This window comes from Artemia sp. Qi Xiang Cuo, chromosome 11 (genome assembly GCF_049724085.1).
Source record: "Artemia sp. Qi Xiang Cuo chromosome 11, ASM4972408v1, whole genome shotgun sequence".
NCBI classification, from domain to species: Eukaryota; Metazoa; Arthropoda; class Branchiopoda; order Anostraca; family Artemiidae; genus Artemia; species Artemia sp. Qi Xiang Cuo.
In genome coordinates this window covers 21,088,339-21,110,950 of record NC_142804.1, presented here as the reverse complement: position 1 = coordinate 21,110,950, position 22,612 = coordinate 21,088,339, and the positions used below count along the sequence as shown (strand labels likewise).

At 32.8% G+C, this 22,612-nt stretch overlaps 1 protein-coding gene across 5 annotated transcripts; it reads right to left on the bottom strand.

Moving 5' to 3' along the window:
• Positions 1 to 850: 850 nt before the first annotated feature.
• LOC148946752 (PHAF1 protein CG7083-like) lies at positions 851 to 22,134 on the bottom strand. Of its 5 annotated transcripts, none has more exons than XM_089097119.1 (5): positions 19,928 to 20,029; positions 14,269 to 14,351; positions 8,287 to 8,364; positions 3,490 to 3,533; positions 851 to 984 (listed from the first exon to the last, which is right to left on the bottom strand). In XM_089097119.1, the coding sequence occupies exons 2-5, from the start codon at positions 14,347 to 14,349 to the stop codon at positions 945 to 947; spliced, it is 243 nt and encodes an 80-aa protein (XP_088953245.1). In that variant the 5' UTR covers positions 14,350 to 14,351; positions 19,928 to 20,029; the 3' UTR covers positions 851 to 944. The 5 variants fall into 5 exon arrangements, with proteins under 5 accessions (XP_088953245.1, XP_088953244.1, XP_088953246.1 ...); XM_089097118.1 differs by lacking the exon at positions 19,928 to 20,029 and adding an exon at positions 19,511 to 19,626; XM_089097120.1 differs by lacking the exon at positions 19,928 to 20,029 and adding an exon at positions 17,466 to 17,775.
• Positions 22,135 to 22,612: the final 478 nt, after the last annotated feature.

Sequence of the window (22,612 nt, the reverse complement as noted above, 5' to 3'; positions counted from 1 at the left end):
ACATGATTTCTAAGCAGCAAAATCGAAATCCTTATCCATACGAGAAAAGAAAAGCTCTAAAATACGGTTCACGCAATAAAGAATTGGCGCAAATTAATTCAAAGTTTTCCGAACGCCGCCGTCTCGTGCGGCGGCGGGCTGGCGGCGTTACGACACATCGGCGGCGGTCGACCGGGCGTCAATACAAAACAATAACAAACCTACTATATAAGCAATGGGCAACTTGCATAATTTATAGGCCTTGCCCCAGGGGCTATAAGGGTTTATATCATTCCCAGAGGCATATTTATTTGACCTTTAGACTATTTAAACAAGATGGATTTCAAACTTTTGATCGGATGTCTTTGGGGGGGGGGGGCAGCTAAAAAAGGCATGTGAGGGGGCTGGTTACCCTCTTTTCACTTTTCAACGTCCCCCTCAACATGTGCTGAAAGATGTCAGCTCAATACTCTCGGCCGTTTCTAAAATATTGCAGATTCGCCTTTTTGATAAACTTGATGCACATTGCGTTTTTTGATTTAGTTCTTTATATCCCTCAAAATTTCCCTAAGTTCTGTTTTAATACCCTTAGCCTTTTCGGACACACATAGAACCAAATACTCCCCCTTTTCCCAATGATAAATCCTATATGTAAACAATGGGCAAATTGCATAATTTATAATCCTTGCCACGAGGGCTGCGGGGTAGGCATCCCCTGAGGCATGTTTATTAGGTGTTTTGACAATTCTGAACAAAATGGCTTCTTAAAAATTTTGATCAGTGTTGAGGGGAGGGGACATCTAGAAATGACAAGGGGGCTGGTTGCCCTCCGATCCCTCTTGTGCATATTTGCCCATAAGAGCGGGGGCAATTAGAAGTGATTAGTATATTCCAAAAGAGTATAAAAAGACACAACGAGTGGTGCGTCCGCCTTGATTGTACTTCTCTCTCTCTCTCTCTCACTCTCAATTCTCGTAGAAAAGACAGGATTTTGGCTTGTTTAAGCTAAAAGACAAGATTTTGGATTAGTTTTATCTCATGGTTTGTTTAAGTTTCTTTATTATGTATCCTATGCAATATACATGAAAAGCTGTATAGCGGACAATTTTGAGATTTTCTACCAGTAATGCAGAAAATAATTTGTTCTATGGTCCTGTGTCTTATTTTTATAGATCTGTGGTTGCGTAATCCGCTATTTGTGGCTTCCGACGATTTTTTTTCCAACAAGATTATCATCATTCTTTACTTTAGTTAAGACGAATTTCTTTTACTATTATATAAAAACTTTTTTATTAATTTCCTCAGAATAAAAACGAAACAAAATGTTTTATCTTCATGCGCTCTAAAGCGTTGAAAATCGGAATTTTTTTCACTCAAAATCAAAGCTTCTGGCGATAATGTCTTAGAAAGTTGTCCTTGAGTAGATGTAAAATATTTCCTGACCGCTCCATGCTCTCACTGTTAGTCTTAAAAATTCCAATTTTTCCGTTTAGTTGGAAATTCTTTTTTTTTGTGAACTTTTTATGGCATTTGGAGATGAATTTTTTTTAAATACTTTTATTTTATTCTCTTTGGTCTTTTCTAAATTTTCGAGAATAGAAATCTCTATATTTTAAATCATAGCGATTCATGCCTTATACTAAAAAGTCTCGCGTGTATAACTTCGTTGCTAGACCACACCTACCATTATTTCAAGCTACCGATACCCACAACATTACTGGTATATGGTATGTAAACTTGATTTTGGTTGAAGATTTGATCTTTGAAGAATTTATCTTTCAAGATTTGATCCTCCAAACAGATGAATTGAAATGAAAGAATTGAAAAAGTAACACATAGCTTTAGATCCATCTCTTCCCCCACTAATGTACATAGCAATAAAGTCTGGAAAAGTCAAAATAGAACAAGGAGACAAATTTTGGTACTTTAAATAGTGCAAATTAAAAAAAAAAAAAAAAAATTCATGGTCGATGTGCTTTGTCCACCGTTCCAAGAAGTTAACTCCTACCTGAGCCCTGTTTTAAGGCTCAGCGGGTTAGAACACGGGTTGTTCTCGTCTAGTTTCAAGTTTTTCGTCTAGTTTCGGCGGGTTCGAAGTTTCAACCCCGTGTTTGATGCACTGGATGCACTGATGCACAACGCTTGATGCACTAGACGAGAACAACCCGTGCTCGAACCCGCTGAGCCTGAAAACCCGGCTCTGATGTGGTGCAATATCAATGCTAATTAGATAAAACAAGCAAAATCACAAAGACAGTGCACATACTCATCCCGTTAAGACATACTTGGGAAGATAATTGATGCAAGAACAAAAGAGATAAAGTTACGAAAAAGAAAGAAATGACATTTAAATTGGACATTCTAAGGGCTATCTTCACCGGGATCAGATTTAAGAATAGGCTTACTGAAACACTTTTTTTTATTATTGTATAATGTATATTCATATATTTGAAGCTAAAACGTAAAAACTGATCGCCTTGGGATAGGTTCTTCAAGTAGGTAAACCCAGCCCTAATCTCATCAGATTTTTTTGAATATTAAAGAATTAGCAGCAACGAACCGGCAAATTTTTGTTGTAATGAGTCTGAGAATAACAGCTTTAACGTTCAAGCTCCTCAAGTCAGAAAATAGGAAACTGCATGTTCTCAATCCTTTCCATGACTCTAAATGTTTTAACAGTATCATTATTTTGTTTTTTTCAGTGACCCGATCTCAGCTGCTGTTTCTAGAAGAAGAGAAAGAAAATGGATATCAATGTTGAAAAGATGGGATTACTATAGAAAAAATAAATTTTCAAAGGTAAGTCCCTTTGCTTTTTCTCTTTTAAAAGAAGATCTTAGCCTACTAATGAATCGGCTTGATGAAGGTTGTTTCATTATCCTAATATCGGGACGCTGAATATTCTTTTGCATGATCAATGTTGTAATAAATGGATTATCTGTCTCTTTGTAAGAAACGGACGGTTTTTGCTGGAAATTATATAACTAGTTCTGTGAACCCCGCTTAAAAAAAGGGTATAGACTTAAAATACTTAGTTAATTTCCGCCATAAATAAAAAGGAACAAATAGATATAAAAAATAAAAGTTCTCATGTATGTTCACGCCCAGAGTTTTCAAACCAGGGCTCCCTATACTTACATCATGTAGCATAAAAATGGCAAGAAGCCAAAGATCTATTTCTTATTGAGCAGGAGCTTAATTTTTAATTCAATTGCTATAAATTCAACCATTTAACACAACTATTATAGATGGCGTTTAAAGTTTTTATTTTCTCATTAATCAAATTAGATATTAAAATAAATAATGATATACAAAGTTCGCTAATCTTAGGTAAAAAACTAAAGAATTAATAGATAAAGTAAAAGTTTCCTTATTATTGCAAAAACATATTACTGCATTTGTATCTTAAAAAAAGAAGAAGAAAAATGGAAAATATTCGATTTTTATCAAAATTTAAGCATAAGAAAGTAGTCTATAGACATAACTGAAAATATTAACAAAAATACTTACAAGTATTTTAGCTTTACTTTCTTCACGTCATAAACATCAATTATCTGAAACAAAAAAAAAAAAAAAAAAAAAAATTTCATTATAAAGTAATTATGATTAACGAGACTTATATGACAGCAGTGGCAAAGTAGTTCTGGATACCGCAACTAGATCGTTTTTTCTGTTTTTCTTTTCTTTTTCTTTTTTTAATAGATAAACATTTCAGCATGTTTATGCACATAATATTTGGTTAGTCCACTGATTATTCAGACCTATTTGAGATTGTCTATCGTGTGTGAAATGCAACATAATACTGATTTGGCTTTTCTTGCTTGTACTTTGGTTGCGTTAAAGCGGAAAAAAGAAAATAGGAAACGTCGTTTGTCCAAGGAGTGGTATAAGATGAGAAATCGCTGAACAGATAGAAATAATAAAGAAACCTGAAATAATAACAAAAGAATTGGTGTGTTATTTGATCTTATTTTACTCGACATCTTTCATAATTATTTCCTGTGTGACAAGTTTGTCATGGACAAAGAAAATAGAGCTAAACAACAGGCAACGAAGAGGTTCACTCTTAGCGTAGAAAAAAATGGTGTTATGGTTGAGGAAAGCATCTTGGAAATGTGCCAATTAAGGGGAGAAAGAAAGCACCTAACTTAACCCGCTCATCCTTGGTGTATCACGCACTTGTCCAAAGCGATGAGTTCTTGTTTACCCGGCCGTCCTTATTTCCAAATGGACTGAATAATTGGTTCTAGAGGTTTATCCCCTGGAACCCCCCCCCCCCAACACACACAAAAAATAAGGTTTTCAAATTTGAAAATTTTATTTGAATTTTTTTCTAGTTTCATTGAGAAGTGCTAAGGAAAGGGATAAAAAGGAATTTACACACCACAAGTATCTTAAAACTTAAAACCACAAATCCATTTTTGTTGAAATAACTTCCATACGAACTTCTGCAATTTTTGGCAGTAGCGGGAGCCAAATTAATATGAAAGAAGAGAAAAATATCGACAAAAAATTATCGAAATTAAGCTAAAAACATACGGTATCATAAAGCTTAAGAACGTTTAGCTTGCCTTTGAAAAGATAGTTGGCTTATGGAACCAACAAGTTCTTATTGTTTAAGCTTTTACGGACGAAATTGTTGTGAAATTCTACGAGTTTTTTATTGGTGGTGGCAAACTTTTGTATAGAATTAAAAAAAATATAATCCGAATTAAACGGTCATTGTGTTCCAGGAATCGTTCTTAAAGATTTGGGACAAAAAGTCAGAACTTTAACGTAAAGAGAAAGGTCCTGCGGAAAGGCCAACCCTTTTTATGTACGTAATAATTTCTGTTCGTTTTAAGTGTTGATGTTGCTCCTTACTTTCCGTTGAAAAACCTTTTTTTAAATTTTATTTCTTATCGTTTTTAAATAATACCAGGAAATCCGGCTCCCCCTCCAAGAAAAATTCTTTTCTCCTACGGAATATTCCTCAGTGTAAAGTTCTTTTCTCCCCCTCCCTCACCGGGGAAATTTTCCCAGACAACTCCATTCTAGCTGAAAATTCCAACGAAAAAATTTCTTCCGGATGAACTCGGGTTAAAATTTTTTCTTAACATACTTTAATTTGCAAAAACACTTTAATTTTTGTAGGTTTTAAATTCATGCCAATAATCCCCTCCTCCGTGGAAAAGTTTTCATCAAAACCCCAGCAAAAGGGTATTTTCCAACAAAGATACTTTTGGGAGGCGGAACGGAAACTTTAAAAAACGCATCAAAACTGTTAAATCGATATCTACTCCCTTATGATTTCTGGGAATAAATCTAGTCTACGCTGTTATTATGAAAGTAAAGAGTAACATTAAACCCCAAAATGAGCAGAATACAGTCTGTAAAGGAAGGGGGACTGCCCCTTTCTCCACCTCATGATCGCAGAAACTTTTAAGTGTGCTCATTAGATCAGAAATTGAGATTTCTAGTCCTTTCTTTTTAAAGTGCAAAGGCATTAGAGACCAACAAGCCGCATGGGGGTGCTTTTTTCCGAGGGAAGATTTTCTGCAGTGGGAGGGGGGTTGTTTCCGGGAGGAGGGGGTAAACGCCACGCACAAAACAGTCAAGTTTCTACTGCTAGTACAATAATTTCGATCTGATCCCTAATGAATACAAGGTCATTGTAGTACCACAGGGAAGGTTGTGGGATGTCATCTGCTGATGCTCCAGACTTCTTTTTTTTTTGCTCGATCGCCTTGTATTCACGAATGAAATTCGTTCTTAAAACTATTAATTTTCTTTTAGATCGGGAACTGTATGATCTGGTTTTAATGTCTTCACCGCCTGCAATATCCTGCAAAATGTTGCACTTTTCATGTTTTGGTCAAAAGTCTTTACTTTTAACTCTCCATAACTCAGGGTGATCCCGGTATAACCTTATTAATAAACAAATAAACTCGTGCTACACATTTTTACTTTCTTCCAGTATATCGTCCATTATTATTGGCGCTTGACTAACGCAATATTTGAACAAAACTAGTCTAGACGGTCAATCAACCTCGTCAACCGCTTGAGTCATTAAAACTATTTATCAATCACCGTCAACCGATTGACTCAAGCGTCAAACAGGTTCCTAGACGGCCAATCATGCTTAAATCAATTGACCGACGGAAGCTGTTGATCAAAATCATTGACCGTCTAGGGTGTCCTTAATATCGTAAGCATTTACAGTATAATAATATCAGGTATATGCTCTGACCAGAGTAGAGTAGTAGAATGAAGAGTAGAATATTTTTATTTACAACACGTACATAAATAAATGTCACAAAAACAGCGCACATGCCTGGTGGCATACTTTAGCGCTGAAAATATTGCCAACGAAAATACACAGCCATTTTCAAACTAAATTTTACAACAACGAAAAAGAAAACCTTAAAGAACAAAATGCTTAGCATGTCATAAGATATTTTTTCTCCATTCTTAGAAATTGTCACTTGTTGCTGCATTCTCGAACTGATGCTGGAATTGAGTTCCAAATTTTTAGGCCAGTGTGACGGATGTCGAATCCCGATCTCGATGTTGGATAAATTTTGCGAGAAACGTCTGAACTATGCGTAGTAGGATAATAATGAAATTGAGAATTAGTTGAGAAAATGCCAGAAAAATTCCCAGGTAAATTACTATATTGATAATCGTGACAAATACTAGAGATAGAAATAAAATGAAGTTGGTCCAAAGAGAAAATTCCTGAAGTCCCATATAGGTGTCTAACTGAAGTTCTGCAATCAACATTAAAAAGAATCCTCATTGCTTTATTCTGAAGTATTTGGAGAGATTTGAAAACAGACGGAAAGGTAGATGCCCAAACTGAAATGCAATAGAGAAAATATGGGTGGACGAAATAATAATAAATAGATTTTATAATAGCTTTAGGAAAAAAGTTACAAAGACGAGTTAGCATGCCGATATTTCGGGAAATTTTTAACGACAGTGTTTTTACATATTTATGAAACGACAAATTTTCATCTAAAATAATCCCAAGATATTTGAACTGATCTACCCGTCTTAACTCAAGACCATTCAAAAAAAAATGATGAGAATTAAGGTCAGAAATCGTTTCCTCATCAAGCAAACGTCTCATCAGATGCCACTTCTTTAGTGTTACTCTTTTTCACCTTCTTTGTAGAATAAAGTATACGAGATGGCCTGGAGGCGGAAGAGAACTAAAACACTATGTTTGTTGTTAGCATAAAACTTTTGAGAGATAAATAAGTTTTCAAAATTGCGGAAAGATTGTTTTTTTTCTAGTTTACAACTAATTGACCTCAGGGTCAGGGTTGATTATTCTCACTTCTGAAACAAAAGATAGATTTATTTGCTTGTAAGTAAAGAATCAATAAACAAAAGAAAAGTCTGGCTGAATACAATATAATATCATTTTGTATCTGTTAAATTTATCATTGCCGAAATATCTAAAAAAGAGATGATGTCCATCCAAATTGCTATAATTAAGCCCCCCCCCCCCAAAAAAAAATAGAATAAATAATAATAGCATTGCTAGAAATGCCTCCATAATATGAAAGCCAAGGTGCTTCACACAAAAAGAAAAGTATCAAGTGTAGAACAAAGCTGGATCACTAGTACATGGCAAGACGGTATCTTGTAAAAAGAATTTCAAGCGCCTTTTTGCTGATAGATCGAGGATTGCGAAGAAATCGGATCATCGTTCTGGTACTATCATCTGAGAAAGCTATTTTGATGTACTGAAACTACCAAATAATTAAAGAGACTTAAATTACATTGCCAGTTACATCCAATAAATCAAAGCAAAAGAAGTAATAAAGAGTAAAAAGGAGAATAATCAAAAGAAATATATACCATAAAGTATACTAAGCATTATTGAACTATTATGAAGTAATATGAATCATTAATGAACTAGAAATACTGTATTTACAGTATTCATTTAAAACATGTTAACATTTCAAAAAGAAATAACAAATAACTTACAATAATGGACAAATACAAAAAGGTTTAAGAGTTATAAACGTTTGAATATTTATGAATATATTGAACCCACATCTCTTACATAAGTCGTAATATATTGTATTGTTTTTTAGAATTTTTGTTTTGATTGTCAACGTACTAATAAAACAAAAAGTAATATCACCTACAGTAGTTATTAGCAAGAAGAAGAAGAGGAAAGCATTACTTATCAACCCTTTCAAAAATTCAATCCTGAACAAGGATATGACAAGAGAAAAACTTGGAGGCTTAGTGCTATTGACGGCAATATAGGTACAGAAAATAAAACTTAAACGGAGAAACTGATAAGCCTACCTTAAGTCTTTGAGAATCAAAAACGAGTCTAATGCCATCCTGAGGTAGTGCGACAACAAGATCAGCTGATAAAGGATTCTAAAATAAATATGTACCATTATATTATGTGAAAATAAAAAAAAGCATAAAAAATTAACCTAATACAATATATGTTCATTACTGGAAACTTATTGGAAGGGAAGAAATTTTGAAAAAAAATGCCATAAAAAAGACAAAATAAAATCAAAATATACTAAAAACGTATGATTCAATCAGTCCTGGTTGAACGTCGCTGAAATAAGGATGCTGGGGCTGTTTTTAAAATTTTCATTTTAGTTTTAACGGTTGTATGTTATTGTAAATCCCTTTTCTTTTATATATTTATGTTTTGCTAAGGACGACTCTCGGGCATACGGTCGAAATACTCATTCAAATATAGAATTCACTTTCTTGCGAAAAGAATTCCCCATTGTTCTTCTTGTTGTTGATGTTTGTGTAATTTTAATTTATATAGGATCTGTCCTCAGCCAGAAATGGATCATAATGGATAATTAAAGGATCGAAATGGATTAGCATATTGAATTGAAAACTATAGTTTCAAAAAGTAGAAAACTTTCAGAAAAAAAAGTCCAGCAAGTTTTGCCTTAAATACTCTGGCTTAAAATAGTAGAAAACTTTTAGAAAAACAAAAAGGGCCAGCAGTGTAAGTTTAATGTATAAAGCATCTGTCCTCAGCCAGAAATGGATCATAAGGAGATTCTGTTTTAATTGCAAAGACGGTAATCTCAGATTAGCAGATTAAATTGAAAACTCCGGCTTAAAAAAAGAAAGTAAAAAAAACTTTCAGAAAAAAAAAGTCAGTCAATTTTTGGCTTAAATACACTGGCTTAAAAAAGTAGAAAATTTTTAGATAAACAAAAAAGGCCAGCAGTGTAAGTTTATAGTATATATTATCTGGCCTCAGCCAGAAATGGATCATAAGGAAATCTTATTCTAATTCCTCAGACGGTAATCTCAGATTAGCACATTGGCTTAAATACTCTGGCTAAAAAAAAAGTAGAAAACTTATAGAAAAACAAAAAAGCCCAGCAGTGTAAGTTTAACGTATATATCAGCTGGAGCAGCCAGAAATGGGTCATAAGCAAATCCTATTCTAATTCCTCACACGGTAATCTTGGATTAGCACATTGGCTTGAATAATCTGGCTTAAAAAAAGCAGAAAGCTTTCAAAAACGAAGTCCAGCAATTTAAGATTAATGTGTTTAGAGTCTGGCCTCAGCCAGAAAAGGATCATAAGGAAATCCTATTTTAATTCTTCAGATGATGATCTCAGATTAGCACATTGGCTTAAATATTCTGGCTTCAAAAAGTAGAAAACTTTCAGATAAACAAAAAGGCCAGCAATTTAAGTTTAATGTGTATAGCATCTGGCATCAGTCATACATGGATAACAAGGATATCCTATTTCAAATCCTCAAACGGTAATCTTAGATCACACTAGCTCAAATATTCTGGCTTAAAAAAAAACAGAAAACTTTCAAAAAAAGAGTCCAGGAATTTAAGTTAAATGTGTATAGCGTTTGGCCTCAGCCAGAAATAGATCATAAGGAAATCTTATATTCCTCAGACAGTAATCTCAGATTAGCGCATTGGCTTAAATACTCTGTGTCATGTGTAATCTGGTTTAATGTGTATACTGTCCGGCCTCAGCCATAAATGGATCATAAGGTAATCCTATTTTATTCCTTTAGATGGTGAGCTCAGATTAGCGCATTGGCTTAAATACTCTGGCTTCAAAAAGTAGAAAACTTTCAGAAAAACAAAAAGGCCAGCAATTTAAGGGTAATGTATATAGCATCTGGCCTCAGCCATTAATAGATACCAAGGAAATCTTATTTTAATTCCTCAGACAGTAATCTCAGATTAGCGCATTGGCTTAAATAATCTGGCTTAAAAAAGGCATAAAGTTTTCAAAAAAAAGTCCAGCAATTTAAGTTTAATGTGTATAGCGTCTGGCCTCAGCCACAAATGGATAATAAGGAAATCATATTTTAATCTTTTAGATGATGAGTTCAGATTAGCACATTGGCTTAAATACTCTGGCTTCAAAAAGTAGAAAACTTTCAGAAGAACAAAAAGGCCAGCAATTTAAGTTTAATGTATACAGCATCAGGCCTCAGCCACAAATGGATAATAAGGAAAATTTATTTTAATTTCTCATACAGTAATCTCAGATTAGCGCATGGCTTAAATGCTCTGTGTAATGTGTAATCTGGTTTAATGTGTATAACGTCTTGCCTCAGCCAGAAATGGATCATAAGTAAATCCTATTTTAATTCATGAAACGGTAATCTCAGATTAGCATATTGAATTGAAAACTATGGTTTCAAAAAGTAGAAAACTTTCAGAAAAAAAAAGTCCAGCAAGTTTTGCCTTAAATACTCTGGCTTAAAATAGTAGAAAACTTTTAGAAAAACAAAAAAGGCCAGCAGTGTAAGTTTAATGTATAAAGCATCTGGTCTCAGCCAGAAATGGATCATAAGGAAATCCTATTCTAATTCCTCAGACGGTAATCTCAGATTAGCACATTGGCTTAAATAATCTGGCTTTAAAAAGCAGAAAGCTTTCAAAAAAGAAGTCCAGCAATTTAAGATTAATGTGTATAGCGTCTGGCCTCATCCAGAAATGGATCATAAGGAAATTCTATTTTAATTCTTCAGATGATGATCTCAGATTAGCACATTGGCTTAAATATTCTGGCTTCAAAAAGTAGAAAACTTTCAGATAAACAAAAAGGCCAGCAATTTAAGTTTAATGTGTATAGCATCTGGCCTCAGTCATATATAGATAACAAGGAAATCCTACTTCAATTCCTCGAACGGTAATCTCAGATTAGCGCACTGGCTCAAATATTCTGGCTTAAAAAAAACAGAAAACCTTCAAAAAAAGAAGTCCAGGAATTTAAGTTAAATGTGTATAGCGTTTGGCTTCAGCCAGAAATAGATCATAAGGAAATCTTATATTCCTCAGACAGTAATATCAGATTAGCGCATTGGCTTAAATATTCTGTGTCATATGTAATCTGGTTTAATGTGTCACACCGTCTGGCCTAAGCCAGAGATGGATCATAAGGAATTCCTTTTAATCCCTCAGATGACGATCTCAGATTAGCGCATTTGCTTGAAAACTCCAGCTTAAAAAAAGTTGGAGATTTTCAGAAAAAAGGTCCAGCAATATTTGGCTTAAATACTCTGGCTTAGAAAAAATAGAAAACTTTCAGAAAAACGAAAAAGGTCAGCAGATTAAGTTTAATGTATATAGCATCTGGCCTCAGCCAGAAACAGGTCATAAGAAAATTCTATTTTAATTCATCATATGGTGATCTCAGATTAGCGCATTGGCTTAATTAATCTGGCTTAAAAAAAAGCAGAAAACTTTCAAAAAAAGTCCAGCAATTTAAGATTAATGTATATAACATATGGCCTCAGCCATAAATGGATCATAAGGTAATCCTATTTTAATCCTTTAGATGATGAGCTCAGACTAGCGCATTGGCTTAAGTACTCTGGCTTCAAAAAGTAGAAAGCTTTCAGAAAAACAAAAAGGCCAGCAATTTAAGTGTAATGTATATAGCATCTGGCCTCAGCCATTAACAGATACCAAGGAAATCTTATTTTAATTCCTCAGACAGTAATCTCAGATTAGCGCATTGGCTTAAATAATCTGGCTTAAAAAAGGCTTAAAGTTTTCAGAAAAAGTCCAGCAATTTAAGTTTAATGTGTATAGCATCTGCCACAAATGGATCCTGAGGAAATCCTATTTTAATGCTTTAGATGATGAGTTCAGATTAGCGCAATGGATTAAATACTCTGGCTTCAAAAAGTAGAAAACTTTCAGAAAAATAAAAAGGCCAGCAATTTAAGTTTAATATATACAGCATCTGGCCTCAGCCACATAATAAGGATAATAAGGAAAATTTATTTCAATTCCTCATACAGTTATCCCAGATTAGCGCATTGGCTTAAATGCTCTGTGTAATGTGTAATCTGGTTTAATATGTATAGCGTCTGGCCTCAGCCAGAAATGGATCATAAGGAAATCCTATTTTAATTCTTCAGATGATGATCTCAGATTAGCACATTGGCTTAAATATTCTGGCTTCAAAAAGTAGAAAACTTTCAGATAAACAAAAAGGCCAGCAATTTAAGTTTAATGTGTAGAGCATCTGGCCTCAGTCGTAAATGGATAACAAGGAAATCCTATTTCAATTCCTCAAACGGTAATCTCAGATTAGTGCACTGGCTCAAACATTCTGGCTTAAAAAAAAAGAGAAAACTTTCAAAAAAAGAAGTCCAGGAACTTAAGTTAAATGTGTATAGCGTTTGGCCTCAGCCAGAAATAGATCATAAGGAAATCTTATATTCCTCAGAAAGTAATCTCAGATTAGCGCATTAGCTTAAATAATCTGTGTTATGTGTAATCTGGTTTAATGTGTATACCGTCTGGCCTCAGCCAGAAATGGATCATAAGGAAATCCTTTTTAATCCCTCAGATGATGATCTCAGATTAGCGCATTTGTTTGAAAACTCCAGCTTAAAAAGTTGGAAATTTTCAGAAAAAAAGTCCAGCAATTTTTGGCTTAAATACTCTGGCTTAGAAAAAAATAGAAAACTTTCAGAAAAACAAAAAAGGTCAGCAGATTAAGTTTAATGTATATAGCATCTGGCCTCAGCCAGAAACAGGTCATAAGAAAATTCTATTTTAATTCATCATATGGTGATCTCAGATTAGCGCATTGGCTTAAGTAATCTGGCTAAAAAAAAGCAGAAAACTTTCAAAATAAGTCCAGCAATTTAAGTTTAATGTATATAACATATGGCCCCAGCCATAAATGGATCATAAGGTAACCCTATTTTAATCCTTTAGATGATGAGCTCAGATTAGCGCATTGGCTTAAATACTCTGGCTTCAAAAAGTAGAAAACTTTCAGAAAAACAAAAAGGCCAGCAATTTAAGTGTAATGTATATAGCATCTTGCCTCAGCCATTAATAGATACCAAGGAAATCTTATTTTAATTCCTCAGACAGTAATCTCAGATTAACGCATTGGCTTAAATAATCTGGCTTAAAAAAGGCATAAAGTTTTCAAAAAAAAGTCCAGCAATATAAGTTTAATGTGCATAGCGTCTGACCTCTGCCACAAATGGATCCTGAGGAAATCCTATTTTAATCTTTAGATGATGAGTTCAGATTAGCACATTGGCTTAAATACTCTGGCTTCAAAAAGCAGAAAACTTTCAGAAAAACAAAAAGGCCAGCAATTTAAGTTTAATGTGTATAGTATCTGGCCTCAGCCAGAAATGGATCATAAGGAAATCCTATTTTAATTCTTCAGACAATTTTTTCAGATTAGCACATTGGCTTGAAAACCCTGGATTGAGAAACATTAGAAAACTTTCAGAAAAACAAGAATAGGATGTTGTCTCTGTGTAAAGTATTTTTCTAATGATTGTTTTGCTAATAAAAAGGAAGTGGGACTGTTTGAAACTTTCATTTCTATATACTCAAAAAAAAGTTTGTATTTTTACCAATGATAATTCAACATGAAGTAGGAAAGCTGCAGCCAATTATTCTTCATTGAGGCTGTGAAAAGTATTTTTTCCATCCAAAATAACTTACCATGAAAGAAGTAAAAAGTGACGCTCCACAATCCTATCTTAGGTGGTAAAATTTCTTGTGCTACTTTTTTTCCTATAACCTGGAGGATTCTAATTAGAAATTAAGTGTTTTCAAAAATATTTGTCATGGTCCATGGCAAAATTTAATATTTTGCCTGAACTATACCTATCAGAAATATCATTGTACATCATTTTCACATGCACAAGTTCACTTATGTAAAATTACAACATTGAAACAATAAGTAATATTACCCATTAGTAAGATGATAAAACAAAACAAATATAGCAAAGGCACTTTGCAAAAACAGAATAAAATGTGACTTACATTTGCATTGTATAATGCTTGAACTTCTTTTATTGTTCCAACTTTTGACTGAATTATTGCTACGCTTTGACTAAAATGCATTCCTAAATAACAGGAATAAGTCACAAAGAGTTAAATAAAATTAAAAAAGAACAATATTATAATACTCAACAGAATAGCCTAATATTTAATGTATTTTAGTCATATGCAAAAAAAAAAAAAAGCCACGGTACACTAAATATTACTACACATAGACAAAAAAGGAAAACGCCCACTAACACAAATAAGCTTTACTCGATTATGTAAATAACAGTTTTTTGGCATAATCAGCATTTTTATTTGTCAAACTACACAGTATATACACTTTAATAAAAAATACAGTATTTGAATGTTTGACATATTGTTGAGCACAATTTAAGCAAGTCCCCCTCCCCCCCAAAAAAGTGTAATCTAATCTTTGCAAGATAAGAGAAAAGACAAAGCTGGAACAATAAGAAACCAAGACGGAGAAAAAAAATGCGCTAAAACATCAAATAAACCTGAAACGATCTCTTCTCCCTAAAAAAAGTTAAGGCTGGCCAAAACTTTCCGAATTAATGTTTACTTTACTCCAGTGGTGCCCATTAGAAAGGAAAGGGCACACTCCTGCTAGATTTTGAAAAACAAGTTTTTATCTCTATTCCATAGCTATTTTGCATTTTACCTAGATGGTATCTTGAACCACCAAGACTGTCAAACCAGTCATGTATATTAGACACACCTGTGCTTTATTTTCCCACTACTATTAACTAGGCCCTCTTCACAGCTACCACCTGTTTTAAGCATACTTACTAAATTTTGCGCTTTTCTTTTGTATCTTTATTTTTTTTTAACATACCTAAAAAAAAACTTACCTTATGGAAAGAAATCCAATCTGAGTATAAAAAAATATTTTATGGGGAAGGGTGTTAAAAATATAAACAAATGGAAACACATATTGAGCCAATATATTGGGGAGGTATGAAAGGGAGGGGGGGATTTTCTGTAATTTTTAAAACAATTTTTCTGTAAATTTAACACATAAGATAATCATTCTTTGGTCCACCTGCTATTAGTCTACCAGGTACTATCTTATCAATATTCCATGTATCTGATCAGTTTTTTTGGCTACTTTTCTAATAAACATGCTGTGGAAATTAATTGTAGTTTTTTCTTAATTTCACAATTTAAGTGCCTTCTTTTGTAAAAAGAGCCAGCACTCAGCAGTGTAATGGATAGTGGCCAAATGTGTGGCCCAAGTTCACACAGCTGTTTCCTCAAATATCATCTGGTATTGCTGTAATTTTATGTATGCCTTCCATAGCTTCTTGACATATTCTAATTACTTGCAAGAGCTATACATTTTCTGCCTCACCTCTAAAATTCTGATATTAAATGGTAATTTGTTTAACTGTAAGCTCCACAGACTCACTGCAGCTGACCTTACAAAGTCACATCACAGACCCCCAGACCCAAAGGATTGACAACACTAGGACTAAAACCCCTGTTCAAAAGGATATAAAATTACAAGTGCAGTGTGCCATCCAATTGGGCAGGGTGGCTTCTTGACATATTATCCTTTCCCTAGTCAGTTTTACCCCTTAAGCCCTACCTCTCTTGTTTTGCTTCAATAAAAATCCCAGTTTTTATCCTAATAACATTTTCTGCTGAAAGATATAGAAGAACTTTTATCCTGTACATATAGGCTTTTTATACTAAATTGTTTTGTATTTTTTAGTCACAAAACAAAATTGTCCTTAGTAAATAAATTTGGTCAATTCCCTTTAAATTCTGCAAGTTTTAATTGATTCAACAACCATATGACTCAAATTCAGCACTTCTGGGCTTGGAATAGCCAACTTTCAAAAACAAATGTAATAGTATATATTATGATGGTCCTTTTACATCTTTCAATTGAGCAATTAAAATCCATCTTCTGAAAAAAATAATGATTTTCCACTCAATTATATATTTCTAGTTTTTATTATTTGTACTTCAACATATATAAAGAAAACATTTTTAGAGCAGTTATACATTTTCACTTTATTTGCTATGCATGATGATTTTATATATATATATATATATATATATATATATATATATATATATATATATATATATATATATATATATATATATATATATATATATATATATATATATATATATATATATATATATATATATATATATATATATATACATATATATATATATATATATATATATATATATAGGTTTTTTATATATGGATATGCATTAAAAAAGCATGTCTACTTTTGAAATATAAAAGCAGAATAACTTTATGACTGTAATTTTAAGCAGTGAAGCAAATTTTTACAGTAAGAAGATTATATTTAGAAGGATTTTGAATGGAAAATTCAGTTCTACCCTATTTTATTTTATTGCTTGTCTTAGGATTAGCCTTCACACATAGTTAATTATTGTTCAAGCTATTAAAATCTTGGAAGTAAAGCAAAAAAAAAGAAAGAGAAATAACTAGCATTATTGTTTTGTACAACTGTGATATCTGCTTGAGGTTGCTATACTAGTGAATATTCCCTCACTTTTATACCAATCTTTATTAAAACTTTTATAAATACAAATATTATTTTTGTACCCATCTGTGAAATGACAATCTCTTTTTAAATTCTATAAGATCCATTGCTAGTACTGTATGCAATCATTTTTGTAACTTTCATTATAGTTGGCATGGAATATAAAAAAAAAATACAATTACTGCAAATCATGTTTCACTGAAAACCAAAAAATAGCAGAACAGAAACACATAGTTCTAATGAAAAATTACTAAGAACAATATAATGACAAGAGCTTGAAACAATATAATACCAAGAAAATACTTTCATTTTGTTCACTAATAGGTGTTTTTTTCCAAATATAATATTTGCCATCCTGACAACATCCCCCTCTGAATGGTCCCAGGTATAACCATAAATAGTTTTTCATTTCTTGATGTGATGTGTTTCTTTATTAATGGGCAGTTGTATCTTTTACCACTTAAAAATAACTTCTAAGTTTTGAAAAAAATTAACCTCTCTAAATTCTGAAAAAAAACTTTAATTTTTTATTTTTAGTTGCTAGTTCTGATGATGCAATTTCTATTGTTTTAACAGAATCTAAAGCCATATCCAGGTTTTTCACAAATCAAAAAAATATATAGATTTATAAATTTTTAAGACCTTATAAATCAAGATTGAGTAAAGGTATGAGGTTCAAAACACATTCTTTGTGGCTTTTGGAGCATTATATCTGTTTCTCAAAGTTTGACTCTTCAAAATACCTTCCCATGGGATCATTAGTTTCTAGTTTACAATCACTCTTCCTAAAAAGAAGTACAAAAATTAAAAAAAAAACTTAAAAACAATAAATACTTATGTCACTCTTAACAATGCTTCACATCACATTATACACTGCCTCTACTCCCCAAATGTCCAAATACAGCCTATAGCCCAAATCATATATGTTCTGTGCATTTTCCCATATGTCACTTGTTTCTTCAAATAGGCCTAGATTTAATGGCAAAATCGAGAAGCAGAGAAATACATGAAGTGTATAATTTGGGCTATTTGGTTGCACATTAGGGGGGAGGGGGGACGAGTAAAGTGAAGTGCTTTTAGGAATGATATCAGCAAGTATTTTAGAATTTTTTAAGTTGTCTTTAGGATTCTGTAGTGTTTGTAGTATAAGTCTAGAATTGGGGCTGTTGAGAAAGAAATATGTTGAAAAAACAATTCCTACTTCATAATAAACAGAATAATTGTAGGGTAAAATAACTCCTTTTGGGAAAGACCACTTTTCTTCAGTCTTCCAGCAAAAAAAAGAGATGTGGTTTTGGACTGCCCCTGTTTTACTACAGCATGACACAATGTGAGTGTAGTAACAAGACCCTCCACTTTTGTCTGCCTTCATCTACATCTACATATTCTCTCCCTCTCTCTTAAAATCTTATTTTTGATGGTTTTTAATTATATTCAAATGAATACACAGAGCCAAAGAAAAGAGGGAGAGGAGAGTTGTCATCAAAAGTTGACATCATGTGTCTTTGCATTGGGGGAAGGGTTTAATAATTTCACCAAATTTGGTGATATTTTCATCAATAATTTGTCAACATAAATTTGAAATGTGGTCTCTGTTTTGACAAGCAATTGAAAAGAAAAATTTTTATTTTTAATATTTGTGATTTGTAGAATAAATTTCAAGCAATGAAAGTTACATTTTTAGAATCAGAAGACACTCAGCTTTCTGTTTATATGTGAATAAAAATGAAACACTGAAAGGATATATACATCAAAAAAGGATAATTGGTATTTCCAAAAAGAGGTCATTCTAGGTAAGTCAATAAACTAATAATTTTAAGTGCTTTATCTTAAGTAATTTAAATAAGAACCAAATTCATACATAGCTTAGATTTTTAGCTATTCATTGATATACAATTCTTCTCAATTCCTATTTAGTAACAAGATGTGAGGATTTTAGTTTTACATAATTTTGGGTAAATTTTTTGTTGTTCATGTTATTACCTTAAATTGCAGCTAGGAGCAATCTAAGGATTTCTCCTTGCAGAGCTCCAGAATGATGACTAGTTGTACGCAAGAATCACTGGTAACCAGGTGCTGCTTCATCTTTGATAGCATCCCAATTGAATTGCATCAGAAGTAAACTTTACCCCTACCCTCTCTAATGTGAAAATAGCCTATATACCCTGAATTGATACATATATAGGGGTGGGGGTAAAATCCATTTGTGGCAAAAGTGATTATTATATTTGGAAAGAGCATAGAAAAGGCATTGAGTGGTATGTTTGCTTTATTTGTAAGTCAATAATATGAACAACAAAAAATTTACCTAATTTTGCTCAATTGCATACTGTGTTTTTTTATCCTACTTAACACATTTTAATTGCAGCTCTACTAGCCTACACTTTACCCCTAATGTGTAAAAATATAGCCCAAATTATCTATTTCCTACACATCACTCTTACTTCATTCTATATAGGCCTAGCCTACCTAGGCATTGAATGAACTGTAAAAGAATCAAAAACAAAGGTCATATGGGAAATATATAGGCTAAAGAGGAGTTGCAGACAAAATGTGTAGCCTACAATTATTCTGCATATTAGGAAGCAAGAATTCCTTCTCAACAGCCCCAATTCTACACTTATAGTCCTAGCATGTTTATTTCTGAAGAGGAGTAGGCCTAATTATAAACTCGGGTAAATATTTACCAAATCATATTATTGAGGGCAAATATATACCAAATCATATTATTGAGTTAGAAATAAAGTGAATACACCATTTGATGCCTTTTTTTTATGCTGATTACAAATATAATAATCATTTCTATTGGAAATGAATTTCAGCCCCCCCCCCCTCATATATATGCCAATTCAGGGTATATATTTCTACATTAGGGGGGTGGGGGTAAATTTTGTTTCTAATGTAAATGGGAGGTAAGTTTAAACTTTACCCCCAGTCCCCCTAATGTAGAAATATATACCATGAATTGGCATATATAAGGGGGGGGGGCTAAAATTCATTTCTGATAGAAATGATTATTATATTCATAATCAGCATAAAAAAAGGCATTGAATGGTGTATTCACTTTATTCCTAACTCAATAATATGATTTGGTATATATTTACCTTATTGAGTTATGACTAAAGTGAATATACCACTCAATACCTTTTCTTATGATCTTTACAAATATAATAATCATCTTTGTTTGAAGTGAATTTTAGCCCCCCCCCCCCCGAGCCTATATATACCAGTTCAGGGTATATCTTTGCACATTAGGGGGGTGAAGGTAATTTTATTTCTGATGTAAATGAGAGGTAAGTTTAAAATTTCCCCCTGCTCCCCTAATGTGCAAATATATACCTTGAATTGGTATATATAGGGATGGGGGCTGAAATTCAATTCCAACAAAAATGATTATTATACTTGTAAAGAGCATAAAAAAAGGCATTAAGTGGTATATTCAATTTAGTCACAGGCTAACTCAATTGATTCTAAATGGCTTACAATGAAAATAAGATTTTAGAATATATTTTAATGAACAAGGTTAAAAGCTGAAGTTGTGTAAGGTAAGCAATCATTTATAATTATGATAGTAAAATAGGATGAAATGTGAGCTAAAACAACTAGTAATGTGCAGTAATTTACCATTATATAGAGGGGGGAGGAGTGGAGGTAGTTACTTAAAAGTACCTTCCCAGGACATACCTTAGCATGTAGATCCATCCCTGAAAGTTTCATTTTCCTAACCCAACCCCTTTCCCAGATAACCAAAAGTAAATAAAGTAGAATTTTACCAAATTTTGTTTCTGATGTAAATGGGAGGTAAGTTCAAACTTTACCCTCCCCCTAATGTAGAAATATAGGTAATGTTCTACAAAATCATATTATTGATTTAGGAATAAAGTGAAAAACACCATTTGATGCCTTTTTTTATGCTGATTATGAATATAATAAGTACTTCGATCAGAAATGAATTTCAGCCCCCCTCCTATAGTAGGCTATGGTAAAGTTCTATGAAATCATATTATTGAGTTAGGAATGAAGTGAATACACCATTCGATGCCTTTTTATGCTGATTACAAATATAATAAGCATTTCTATCAGAAATGAATTTCAGTCCCCCCTATATATGCCAATTCAGGTTAGGTTAGGTTGGGTTAGGTATAGCCTATATAGGGGGGGGGGCTGAAATTCATTTCCAATAGAAATCCTTATTATATTTGTAATCAGCATAAAAAAGGCATTGAATGGTGTATTCACTTTAGTCCTAACTCAATAATATGATTTTGTAGAACTTACCAAAATATATAGCCTATCCTGAATTGGCATATATAGGGGGATTGAAATTCATTTCCAATAGAAATGATTATTATATTTGTAAGCAGCATAAAAAAGGCATCTAGTAATAGGCTATATTCACTTTATGTGTAAGTCAATAGGCTAGCCTAATATGATTTGGTAGATATTTACCAATGAATTTCAGCCCCCCTCTATATGCCAATTCAGGGTATATAGACCTATTTCTACATTAGGGGGGTCAAATTTTGTTTCTGATGTAAATGGGAGGTAAGTTTAAACTTTACCCCCCTCCTAATTTAGAAATATATACCCTGAATTGGCATATATAGGGGGGCTGAAATTCATTTCCAATAGAAATGATTAGGGCCTATTATATTTGTAATCAGCATAAAAAAAGGCATTGAGTGGTATATTCAATTTATATGTAAGTCAATAATATGATTTGGTAGATATTTACCAATGAATTTTCAGCCCCTCCCCTCTATAGCCTATGCCAATTCAGGGTATATATTTCTACATTTGGGGGGGGGGCAATTTTGATGTAAATGGGAGGTAAGTTTAAACTTTACCTGCACCCCCCCCCACCCTAATGTAGAAATATATACCCTGAATTGGTATATATAGGGGAGGGTTGAAATTTATTTCTGACAGAAATGATTAGGTCTATTATATTTGTAATCAGCATTAAAAAGGCATCGAGTGGTATATTCACTTTATGCGTGAGTTGATAATATGATTTGGTAGATATTTACACAAATACGTCACAGTAGCTCAATTTCGCTTACAAGTGTTAGGCTAATTAAGGTAGCCTAGCAATTTAAATGTGTTAATGTTTAGTTAAGCTAGCCTATTATTAGCCTAAAACAACTTACCTAGGATAAACTCCCATTGTTGATCACTACATCCAAGCGATCTTTCTGGCAGAACTTCTAATTCCAACATTACTGGTGAGGCTGAACCCCACCGAATTCCATGAATTTATCAAGTTCCAATTTTCTTTGTTATAATTTAAACACATGTATCTGTATTATTTACGTCGCAAGCTCGCAACACGTTCGCAGTAATTTTAAGATTTGATTTACTGCCATCTAAGTAATAATGAAAATTTTGTTTTGTTCCAAAACTTGAAAATAAATACTCGCTTTAATTTTCTTTGAAACATGGGGCGTGTTCCAGGTGAGAATTCCAATTTAATTCGTATTTACTTCAAATTTAATACGAATTAACTGCCAACCTGGAACAGTTCATTAACTAATGCCTTAATATGCATTGTAATTTATTATTAAAACACGAGTTAAAATTTGAGTTTTGATCCCTTACTACTCATTAATTACTATTAAATTGGTCATTTGCCTCTATTTTTCCCACTTGGATGATGAATGTACAGAATTTAATTTAGTAAACACACTAGTTAACCGTATTCACAAAAATTTAATACAAAATTTAATACAAATTTAATTTTCGATTGTTCCAGCTGTTAATTCGCTCTCACCTGGAACGAAATATTAAAT

Coding starts and splice junctions, on each gene's coding strand:
- LOC148946752 (XM_089097116.1), bottom strand. CDS start 22,043: ATGTTGGAATTAGAAGTTCTGCCAGAAAGATCGCTTGGATGTAGTGAT. Junction 8,365..14,268: donor AAGCATTATACAATGCAAAT/GTAAGTCACATT, acceptor TATTTATTTTAG/AATCCTTTATCAGCTGATCT. Junction 3,534..8,286: donor TTGATTCTCAAAGACTTAAG/GTAGGCTTATCA, acceptor TTTTTGTTTCAG/ATAATTGATGTTTATGACGT.